General features: G+C 39.9%; 1 protein-coding gene across 1 annotated transcript; it reads left to right on the top strand.

Moving 5' to 3' along the window:
* Positions 1 to 188: 188 nt before the first annotated feature.
* tp53i13 (tumor protein p53 inducible protein 13) lies at positions 189 to 10,770 on the top strand. The gene is made up of 9 exons (XM_036537083.1): positions 189 to 933; positions 3,979 to 4,053; positions 4,340 to 4,375; positions 5,558 to 5,616; positions 6,031 to 6,109; positions 6,252 to 6,380; positions 7,994 to 8,215; positions 8,670 to 9,585; positions 10,380 to 10,770. Exons 1-9 carry the CDS (start codon positions 829 to 831, stop codon positions 10,493 to 10,495), a joined length of 1,737 nt encoding a protein of 578 aa, XP_036392976.1. The 5' UTR covers positions 189 to 828; the 3' UTR covers positions 10,496 to 10,770.
* The last annotated feature ends 1,707 nt before the right edge of the window (positions 10,771 to 12,477 follow it).

Below are 12,477 nucleotides of genomic sequence, written 5' to 3'. Positions count from 1 at the left end.
TTATCTATTTATGCAATTCTGGGTTAAGTACCTTTGCCCAAGGGTATAGCAGCAGTGTCCCAGCGGGGACTTTACGGGACTTTTATTTTGACCAAAAATCAGACACCGGAAGTCTCGGTGTTGATGGTTGCTGTTGATTTGACTAAGCTGCATTTCTAGGGCACAATACTTCCGGGTGCTTGCAATGACAGACCAATGTGCCAATTTTGTATCGATTGCTGAGAACGTGGTAGCCTGTCTATTTAATAGGCACGTCTACGGCTCTTCCTCTCCAGCTGTGTCTATGGAGTTGTTGATAAAATGTTTTGACCCTCCGCCAGATTGCGATTATGGTTACACTCTCAACAATCTTGCAAACTTTGAGCATACTGCACAAACAAAACAGTGAAAGGGAGCGAAAAATTGGTGACCATCTTGGTTAGCTGAGGTTACAGGTGTTAGTAAATATTATTTCGGCTGGATTCGAAAATGGACTGTAAACAGCGTTCTAGCTAGCAAATGGCATTACGGAGTGGATTGCTAGCTAGCTAGCTAACCAGCGAAAATATAGTTAGCTAGCTAGCTAGCAAAAACTTCTTTACAACGCAAATGTAATAACTAGTTAGGTTTCATTGGCCGTGGCTAACTTTTAGCATTTCGAAAGATTTTTTTCTCTAGTTTCATTTGTTTTATGGAATGCCATGGAACTCTTAATTAAACCATGGACCATCGATTAGGGTGAAAGTTTCCAGCCAGCTACGTACTCGATGTAGAAAAGAAATCTAAAACTTGTATAAAGAACACTATATTGTCTTATTTACCTCAATCAATTATCTCCAGTAGAAAATAATGGCTTCTCGGATCTTGCTCGCATATTGCGGAATATTTCTGTGTTTGTCGCTGCTTTTGTGCTTTGTGGACGGTTCGATGTGGCACGGCTGCGACAATGGCAAGGTATGGACACTGGATTTGAGTTTTTGAGTTAAATGAGACTTACCTAGTGACAGCACAGAAATCCTGTTAGAGGAGTCAGGGACACTTTGCAACGACAATTTAATGTAAAGTCGTAGGCAAATTGTTATTTACAATTCCATGCTGTTTACGTCTTTCTTCATTTCTCATTACATCATGTCTTATTAGCGTCTTCCCTTTCTCCTCTCCCAGCTCCTTTCTTCAGCGCCTCTTCTGTTTTAATTGTGAGAATTGTAACTCACTTGACTCCGCGGAGATTTCGAAGGGTATGCAGGTTGCTGTGCAGACTTAGGTGATCATGTTTTGTGGGGGGAAATGAATAAACATATATCGTTACATGCTATAGTAAGTAGGTGATGGTTACAGAAACGATCGATCGATAGATATAGATAGATAGAAGGGAAGATTAAAATATTGCATCTGTACAATAAGATAAAGAGCCACTTCATTTGGCGCAAACCCCCGAATATAAAAATGTGCCAAGTTTCATCTATTTCAAATGTGAAATAATACCTAATCATTGTTACATGCCCTTTATTAACACAGGCCGGTTTAAATCCTAGCACTCATGGGTCATCCATTCATTTGCGTCTATATCACTAAGAAAATCACAATTTTTGTGTTCTAACTATAACTACGTTTCACTGATGACGGTGAATGCGGTTTCCTGAGAGACTCAGGAGTTCGCTGTTACAGCTCAACTTTCAAACAGAATTATTAATAATGCAGTGATGCATAAGTGACCCACAATGTGGATAATGTAAGCGAAACATGGAATTGCTGAGTGCAGTCATTGCAACAAGAACCCTGGTAGTGTGTTCATGAACCTGTTTTCTAAAGATTTGTGGTTGAGTGTTTTAAATTAACAGTTCCTAAAACAGACGATGTTCATCTGCGGTGTTGGATTATATGTTTGGTGATGACTCCATTTAGTTGGAAGTTTAAGGATATTCTAAGATTTTCTAGCAACATTTGCTGAAGATTACTCGAAGATTATTTTTTATTGAAATATATCAGATTTTTAGATCATAATATCTCTTATACACCGGTGCTTTTTCATACATAGAAGGATGAATTTCATGTGGATTGATCAGAAGTAACATTGAGTGATACATAAGGGTAAGGAAATTGTAGAAAAAAATACAGATTATTAAATGTTTTATATGTAGAGGTTTTACTGTATATGTAGAGAAGACACAATGTTAATTGATGTTTTGTTCCAGTCATAGCTCTATATCATAATCCAGCCACAATTCTTTTCAGATGTTTATCAGTTTTGTATGAATTAATTGTAAGTTATGGGTAAGAACATTAAATGAATGTTAAAGGAAAGTGATATAAGATGTGTGATAATGGCATTTTTTTATGGTACTTAAGATGATAAAGATAATGATTCACAGTTTAAGTTTGTTCTAGACATGAAACATGTTGACAATTGGTACTTACCTGTACTACAGGTCACTGAAAATGATCATTTTATGAACTATCATGAATAATTATGTGAAAGTTGTTTTTTCAATATATAACATTTTTGCCAGGTTTATTAATCTGAAGTATCTATGTAATAATATGGCTGCCACAAGTCCCATTTTGGTCATTATTATTGATTTTATGCATAGCACTGAAACATCTCCTTCTGAACTGATGTTTGATGTAGCCTGAATTTTTTCAAAAATACTTAAATAGCATCTCCCTCTACATCATTTGACAAACTGATGTGGGATATTCACCTGCATGGTTTTTGGACACTCCACTTCAAAAGTTATTAATGGTATCAAGAGTGGTAGTGTAAACTACATTACATTAGTTTATGCATAAGGGCATCAAACCTCAAACCAAGATATCTTTATCAAAATACAATTACTTTATCAGTATACCTTTATAGCTTTTACAAACACCAGCTCAGTATAACAGCAGTAGAGAAAAGAAGGGCATTGAAACCATGGTTCCACAGCACTCTGACTTGACCTTTGTTATAACAGTGCATTCCAGGATCCTTTACACTGCTTTATTAAATGGTATTACACTTTCATTTAGGGTCAAGACTCAGTCAATTTGGTTTCTGAGGATTAAAGTTATTTTTATGGGGCCTGAAAGATCATCTCCAAGAGAGTGTAGAATATCCAGTTCTATCCATCCCTGTGATGTGAACTGTGTACAAAATTTGTGAGCATACTTGTGTATGTCACAGTAGTCCATAGTAGCAGTTTGTGAGCATACTTGCATATGTCACAGTAGTCCATAGTAGCAGTATAGTGTAACGGTAAGGAGTAGGGCTCTTATCCAAAAGGTTGCCACTTTATTCTCATGTTGGACACTGCTGTTTTACCCTTGAGAATGGTACTTAACCCACATTGTTTTAATAAATATCCTGATGTATAAATGGGTGATATGCATGTAGCTATCTGCGTCACTCTGGAGCACATATAATGTTTTTGAAGCACCCTTTGACCTATTGATTTACTCTGAAATGCTAATCCTAAATCATTGCAAGATTTACCTGTGAGTTTAAAGGGTGAAGTGTTTGGGTCATGAATAAATCAGGCAAAAATAAGTGACTACTTTAATGTCTAAATAAAGTGCCAGTAAAAAGAAATTGAATACTGAAGATGCATGCAAGAAAGCTGCCAGAGGTTAGGTTTAATTTATAGAAATTAAGCCTTTGAAGGGAAAGATGTGTGTATTGGTTCATAGCCTGTATTGTACATGGTAATAATATTGTCTTTAAACAGTCTTCCAAGATAATCATCTTGGTTGTTTGATAGAATGTTTGAATCCATAGCATTCCACTCCATTTGACTCCATTTTAGTGGTGAACACATGTCAGATTAAAATTGTGGAACATAGTGTAATTTAGCACACCACTGTCATGAGCAAGGTCATGTAAATGTATTTGCAGCTTTACTTTAATTTCCTCTTGTTATTCACTTCTTTCTGCCATGTCTAGAATATTTGCTACTGATTCTGGTAAGTGCCTGTGATGTCAGAAGGGTGATAAAGAGATTAACAGTCATGTGTGTCTGACAGCTTCTGCTTGAGAGAGACCTGCTCCCCTCCTCCATGCGCAGATGCCCAGGGCCATCCTGGCCAGAGTCCAACCAGGTAGTTACACACTAACATTCTACTGAACTTATATGCAAATATAAACTTTTTCATATTGGTTCCCATTCTAATGGGTAATCCTATCAGCTTGGTAAAACATTAGTAAAAGTTATCTTGAAATATTTTGAAAGTTTTAACAAAATGTATGCAAAATGAATGGACTACTCCGATAATAACTTGTACAGCCACACAGCAGTCTGAATGTAAGTGTGTTTCGTCATGCAGCCATTTTCAGAAATTTATAAGTAATTAAGGGTCTATTCCTGTTCAATCTCTCTCTTTACAGAAACTCTCCAGTATCGACACCAAATATCCAACACAGGTAGGGGTCAATATGCTTGGTAAGCAGCAGTTGTACTCTGCTAGCATTATCTGAATCCTGTGCCTGACATTTGACCCTGTCAACATAATTTGCAAACCACGGTGTTTGTGAATAATGTCTTTGTTAGTTTGCCTGGGACACGCCGCTATCTTGCTCTGACAAAAAGTAGCCATTATCTGTTCTTATCATCACAATTTGATAGTTTTATGCTTATGTTGTCACTATTATTTCCAGCCTGTTGTTGGCTTGGACGAATATTGTTCCTGTTGATTTTTAGGCTCCAAAGCCATTAAAGCCAAAGCCTTAATTCTTTCAGCTTAGAAGCCCAGAGTTGTAGGTCTTGTTTTTTCATTTTAGGTATAATAGCCTCAGTGGCTGGAAGAATGCGGCTGTTGTACCCTTTTTCTTTCTGTTTTTCTCCCTTTTATAACTCACTATGACATTGTCAGATTCCAGTGGAAGTTAGTTTTCTTGTTAAGATGCTTGCAAGAAATCAGAGCTTTCAGAGTGAATGGTCCTTGGTTATGCCCTGTGTGGCCTCCTAGCCTCCTAGAAAAAGAAGTGCAGTATGTTCATATTCACCTTTAATATAGTAGGCAGTGCTGTCATGAAATTGCAAAGTAGCATATAAGAGTAACTATACCATTTTGACTGCAGGCCACACCTTGTAATATACAGACATATTGTATTTTGTCATGAATATATGTTGTATATAGCTTAGAAACAGTCTGACTACATTGGAAAGGAATACTCAGTGTGTCATTTAGTTAAGTGGCCACAATCTAGATTTACATCAAACATATGTTACTTGAGATTAAGGAATAAAAAAAAATCAATAAATTACCTAACATCCTACTGAACAATAAATTATTACAACTTCAGAGTTACTGTAACTGTTGCAATACTCAAAATGATACTCCAGGGAAGTACTGAAATCTGGTTCACTACCATAAAATAATCACTTGTAATAGTTTAAAGCTGAAGAAAACTACTCTGATGAATCAAGGCTAAAGGGATACAATGCATCTAAAATGTTAAGGGTTAAGTTTACAATTTGAAAATGCTACTTTTCCTCTTGCTATAGCTTTACTAATTTTATTTAGTAGGTTGAACTTGTTTTTCACTGTATCTCTCTCTGGAGTGCTGAAAGACCTGCTCTCTGTGCTCTTGTTCTGTCCACAGCCAGCCAAGCCTGTCTGCATGGACACCCCTATCACTTACAACCACACCATCCCCAACAGGTATGAAGCCCTGCAACCTGGGCACCTGAGAAAAGAGTCCTTGTGCACAGAGAGGCTGTACTGATGTAGAGAAATCAGCCATCCAGTTTATTTCAGAATAGAGCTTAAATGCACGTGGATTGAAAGCGAGAAAATTAGTAGAGGCAACCCATCTTCAGCAAGTCTTTTCCTGCATAACATTTCACATCGCACATGATGCCTGGTGGTTAAGTAGTACCTTAAAGGGTAACTTTATTTATTTCTACCAGCCATGTAAGGTAAACTAAAATGTTGATCAGATATTACCGATAAGAGAATATACAGTGAGGCCCTATACATCAGTCTGCATGACTTGGCCGCAGTTTATTTTTCTATTAGGTTTTTAGTGCAGGGTGTGGTACCTGAATGCAAACCTTTGTCCCTCTCTTCCTGCAGTGGTGCTCATAGACCTGTGGGGGCGGAGAGTGGAGAGTACTTGTACTGTCCACCACAGCGCTGGGTCCATAACCTGCAGGTGACATGTGGATCCCGTTTATGTGTTAAAAAATTATGTTTTGCCCATAATTTTTTTTCTGCAAGTGTCTTAATGTTTTTTAAAATATGGTTTCAATATCCATTTAATTGCTAATCAAAAAATTGCTTCTGCATTTTTGCAGCGTGGAGCCGCAGTGTTCCTGTACCACCCTTGTGTCGCTCTCTCCCAGCATGCCCTGCTCTCTGTCCTGGCACGTTCCTGTCTCTCCCACTACATTATCAGTCCCTTCCATCAGCTGAGCACACACAGGGTGAGACATTAGCTCCTGTGAATGCACAGATGTGGAATAATGCATAGACACAACAACAAAAATGCTCACACAAGCAGTTATGTTAATGTAAACTCACCATTTTAAAAAGTAAAATAATACCCAAATATGTAGCTGGTTAGCTAGGATAAATTACAATCAAATTTTCCCATCTAAACACTTAACAAAGGATAAAATGTATCTAGGCTAGCTAACAAAGTATAATGGTGTCTAACAAACTTACTTGAGCAGAGGTCTGAGGTAAATTAGCCACCAAGCCAGGTAGCATCTGCTAGAAAACTTCAGCTAGCTGGGTAGGTAGCTAACTAAGATTATAGTACACTTCAGATAGCTGACTAGCTCACAAATTGTAAATATACCTACTCACTAAGAACATTGTCCTGGGTAAACATTGTGTCATTCGACTGAGTCATCTAAATTCACGTAATAAGGGAGGAAGCTTCCTCCTCTGCTCATATCTCTAGAGGTGTTGGCATTTCTAACTCCATTTGCTTTCTGTCATCATGTCTCTCCAGTTGATAAACCTTTTTCAGCCATATAAACATTATATGATTGGTGCTAGCTATACATTTTAAATACTTCTGCTCTCTGAGGTTATAGTATAGCCAAACAGAACTATTTTTAACACTCTGATTACTTGAATGGGTAGACAAACTGTTTTTGAGTTGCTGGGTTATACATCACAATACAATAGCTCCAGTGTTCCTTTCATAGTGTGACAGAGAAAGTAAATTGCAGAAAGTTTGCCTCAACAAAGGTAGCAAAATTGCTGATGTGAAAAATGGTGGCATGGACCATTTCACAGTGTAGTGAAGCCAACATGGAATCTAAAGAAATTTGTGAGACATAAGGCGCTGTGAAAGGGGCTTATATTCTCTCCTTAATAATACTGAGTTTCAAACCCATTTTAGTTGATAAAGTATTGCTCATAGATTATAGTCACCCACTGGAAAGCTGTGTTTTATATGTATGTGTGTGTGTATATACATATATATATACTATATGGACAAAAATATTTGGACGCCTGACCATTACATCAACAGGGACTGTAATGACATTGTATTCAAATACATATACTTTAATATGGGGTTGTTCCCCCTTTTGCAGCTATAACAACTTCCACTCTTCTTGGAAAGCTTTCCACGAGAATTTGTGCCCATTCATTCTGTAGAGCATTTATGAGGTCAGGCACTGATGTTGGACGAGAAGGCCTGGCTCACAATCTCCGTTCCAGTTCATCCCAAAGGTGCTCGGTGGGGTTGAGGTCAGGGCTCTGTGCGGGCCAGTCAAGTTCTTCCACACCGAACTCATCAAACCATGACTTTATAGTCCTTGCTTTGTACACTGGGGCACAGTCATGTTGGAATAGAAAAGGGCCTTCCCCAAACTGTTGCCACAAAGTTGGAAGCATAGCATTGTCCAAAATGTCTTGGTATGCTGAAGCATTAAGATTTCCCTTCACTGGAGATAAGGGGCCTATCCCAAACCCTGAAAAACAGGTGTGGCCAAATACTTTTGTCCATATGGTGTGTGTATACATTTTGCATTACTGGAACTGAATTTACATATTCATTTACATAACCTTCTCTTTAAAGCCGTTAGCGCTGGTCTCTTGGGGTCGCACGCTGGAGATATCACATGTGACCGTGTTGGAAGTTTGCAATTGGCTAGAACTGAATGCAGCTGACAGCATCAAGTCCACCATGCATCAAAGAGGGAAGTACAGTCTGTTGTTGACACGGTCAGCAGGTGCCTACTGGCTGAAGGACACAGTATGGAAAGGAACACAGAAACAGCTGGCTGTGAAAAGACAACAGGTAAGGAAAGAGAACAGAGACAGGGTTGGGACAGATGAGTGCTGAGCAGAGAAGAATGCAGTAAAATTAGTTGGGCAGAAAGTGTCTTCAAGTTGGCTTCAGTTAAACATATATGGTTATTGGATAAACATGGGTAGAGACTAATAGTGAGGAGTGTTATTCAGGGCTCGGAACAGCAGCAATGACAAAAAGCAGTGGGAATAAGGTGGAGATAATAATAAGATGGAGAAGAAGAAGAGACATGCGGAAGAAAGTGAAAAAGTTTGGTCATTTATTTTGTGGCTACGTGAAACTGTATCCAAATTCAGTAGGTTTAACTGAGGTTAGACAGGGCCCCAAAAGGGCCTAAGTGATGCTCTGTAGGTATATGCTCAACCCATGACTTGATGGCATATGGCACACCTGCCTTACCAGTTCTGTCTTGTCTCACTGACTGTATGTCTGTTTCCCATAGTCTCTTAAGAGCTGCTGTGTGGAAACTCTCAACACCTTTTTGGAGGGAGGAACTGAGATGGATTGGAGCAGAATGAAGAAAAGCAGGAGAAGGAGAGCAATCTTGAAGACTAGACTTGGGGACAAAGGGAAGGATACAAAGGAGATGGATAAAGATAATCTAAGCACTGAGATGCCTTCCTCTTCAGTCAAAGTGTTTGATGGGAGGGCCCCACAGAGTACAGGCCCAGATGAATCCCAGAAGTTCAGCCCTACCCATTGGCAAGAGCTGAACAATGTAAAAGAATCAAAGCCAATACAGACCACAACAGGCAGAGGGGGGACAGACAAAAACCAAGCCCTGGGACTACAGAGGAGGGAAACCGATGTAGTGGAAAAAGACGGAAAGGCTGGGTTAAGGGAACAAAAGAATGAAGGGAAAGAAACAGAGGGGACAAAAAAGACGTTTGGAGTCTCACCGACACGGAAGACAGCAGAGGTGAAGGAGATCCATATCTCGGAGGTGCAGGGAAAGCAGGAGAGGAGGGACACTTTGAGGGAGCTTCAGAGCACGGGAGAGGAGGGACACAAAGGGGAGGCCCACACAAAGACTCAACGCCAAAGGAAAAACGGCCAAGCGAACCTCAAACAGCAAACCGAGGCCAACGGCCACAAACCAGGCAACGGCAAAGGGACAGACCACGATGGACCTGGACACTGTGCCTGCACTGAAATGGCCGAACCAGCAGGGGCCGCTGTGATGGGGCAGAGGCTCCCCACGCCCCGCACGGACGAAGCGGTGTGGGCGGCCGCAGCGCTCGGTTTTCTCCTGGTGCTGCTGGCGCTGTCGGTACTGCACACTCGACTGTACCAGCACTGGCGTACCGCGCCCAGCCTGTACTGGCACGACCCACAGCAAGACTACGACAGCGTGGCAGGTGAGAGCACACGAGCGCGCTGTGGCTTTTTTGGTGACTCAACAGCACGGTCAATCAGTTGATTATATTTTATTGCAGTGCTGGTTTCTCCACACAGTGCTGGAGTCATTCCACATAAGGAGGGTTTAGTCGTCAGTGTTTTTTAAGGTCATGAATCACCTCAGGATTTTTAAGCGACAGCTGCATTTCACAAGTCTGTGAGGGCCTCTCATACAGGTGCAGCAACTGAGGATGTTGCAGTTTAGAGAGGCATAAGTGAGAAAAGTTACCCCAGGAAATGGAGGCAAACAAAGAATTATCTATGTGCATCAGTGTTAGCCAGTCATTTTGATTTGCAACAGGAATCTTTTCATTATTTGCCATTGTTGCATGGTATAATCAAATAAATTGTCACTGTTAGAAACATGATGATGACGAATTTGTTGGGTCAATTTGGGGAATACAGCAACTTGCAATTACAAGGACCTGGCTAGGTAGGTAGAGCAAGATGCAAGCAGCAACACCCTTTTTGTAGGCATGGATTCTATCATGTAGGTTTTGTAACTGTCCCATCATTCTGGCTAGTGTGCATGGTTTTATTATGAAGCAGTCACACTGTGATGCTGAAAAGGGAAGGGACCGGATGAGGACCACAATGACCTTGATGAAAGTTAGCTGTGCAACAAAAGTGTTGACACCGTCCCAAACAGTGTTTGCAAAACACTCTGTTAAAAATGTAATGGATGCAAACATTGGTCAGGGAAAATGCCTACTCTGATCCTTGTGTTTGTGTGTCTCCCTCTGTTACATCCCAGATGTGATCCACAGGAGGCTGAAAATGGTGGGAAGGAGGAAGAGGAGACCATCACAGAGCAGGAGGAAGGAGTGTGTCCTTTTACCCAACTCCAGCACAGACGACGAGTCCGAATGACAAACTCACCCTCGTTGTACTCTCCCTCTCCCTGGAATCTCTCTTTGGCTCCTCTTCTAGACTCCCCCCTCCGTAGCTTCTTCTAAAAGCTTGCCTCCAGAGTCAGTCTCTAATTTTCTCCGTAACATAAGGGTACCTTTGAGAGGAAAGTATGACTGTGAGACTTGCTTATATTTCTCCTACTGTGATGTCATGGAGGAATAAGGACTGCGGTGAAACAGGGTGCTCCCTGGGAAGGACACATCTGACTGCTACAGCCAGATAGGCTCATTTTAGATGGGATCTTTTATACATTTTTACTGATGTATGGTTTTTTTTAGATTTGTGTGTGTGTGTGTGTGTGTGTGTGTTGGACATACTTGCAATAACAACTTTCTATATTAATTCTTCTAATTTGGTTTTGGTGGTGCTGTGTCACATTCAATACAGGTGCTGTGCCAGGTTTTTTCAGTTTTCTTTTAGTCATTAAACACTCCAAGGTTATGTTAATCAGGCTTTAATTCATTTTGCTTTCACAGCGTTGGGAGATTTTTTCACTGGTTTTTGGACTAGTTTATACAAATAGTATGATGACGGGTTTGATAATACAGTACTGAGTAAATAACATGCACCAGCTAAGAGCAATATAAAGAGACAATACTGTGTGAGAGAAGGATTACTTGATGGCAATTCATGCACAAGAGTGTGTGCGTGTGACTTGACTGTTTGCTTCTCATTGAGAAACCTGAAGCTTAGACATCATTATACAGTCTTTCCTTAGACAACTCAACCTATACGGAGTCCATTATATATCTGTACATTTGGCGTGAAGACAGTGAAGGGGACAGTTTTGAAAAAATACACATAATGTAGCTTACTACTGAGACAAACCTGAGGAGTGACTTCACCAGATCTGAGTGTGTTGAAATTTCAGTGTTCAGCAATGAGCTTCAGCATCAGCTTTCTGTTGTGAGGTATTGAAAGGGGTTGTGCCTCATCCTCAGTCCTTTAATTTCAGAGACAACAGTGGAGAATTCTCTCCTCTGTCTCTGTCTGTGCTTGACCTTGTCTCCTCCTCATCGTCCTGAGCTGATTAACAGTCATAACAGCAAAATACAAGACTCTGGTAGCTATGTCTTGTCAAAACAATAACACTGTACGAACACAAAATAAACACACTGCTAACTTACAATGTAATATATTGAAATTGCAGGTCTTTATGTAGCAGTTAGTAACTACAGTACATTGACTTGCTGAATGCATTTGGAAAGATCATACCTCTCAACCTCCGCTATCTCTTAAATCGTATATATGTTTCTTTTTATCTTTCTCCATTGCTAGAACCAAATAAAAACTTTAAACACTGCACTGTTAGTTTTGACACAGAGTGGTACTTCATAAGGAAAATGTGAATGGCAAATACGTTTGGAACTGCATTATATTCCTCTGTGAACTACATTACCAGGGAGAAATATGTCCATGAAAGTCAATGGTACACCTCCACATACTTCTCTGCTTCTTTGCTGTTTTGTGTCAAGAGATCAGTTTAAACAACATTTTTATTTCACTCGACTGTACAACATGGATAGAGTCCAACAACAGTTTAAAGCAATTGATTTTTTTTTTTATTTTGCAGTGCCAAGAGTTATGAAATGCCTTTTTTTAAGGTTGCCTTTTTTGCTTTTTAATTTTTTAAAACATTTTTAAAGGATCCTAATCTTCAGATATTTGAAAAGCAGGGTTGACACTACTTTATAAAATACATAGTGGACATTTTTGGTAATGCTTCAAGTTTATTGTTAATGTCCAAAGAATTATAATTCTCCGTTATTCAATTCTACAGCTGGCTAACAAGATCTAGCACTTATTTTCACTACCGGATCTAGTGCACCAAAAGCATTAAGAGTGTGCAGCGGTCTTGTTTTGCAGAAAGAAATCCTGACACTGATACCAGCATTAAATGAGCAGCACTCCTGTTGGTCTTGACCCTTTGAATTGCACCT

Source organism: Megalops cyprinoides, chromosome 9, assembly GCF_013368585.1.
Source record: "Megalops cyprinoides isolate fMegCyp1 chromosome 9, fMegCyp1.pri, whole genome shotgun sequence".
NCBI classification, from domain to species: Eukaryota; Metazoa; Chordata; class Actinopteri; order Elopiformes; family Megalopidae; genus Megalops; species Megalops cyprinoides.
The sequence above is the reverse complement of the archived record's forward strand: the minus strand, read 5'-3'. Positions and strand labels throughout refer to the sequence as shown.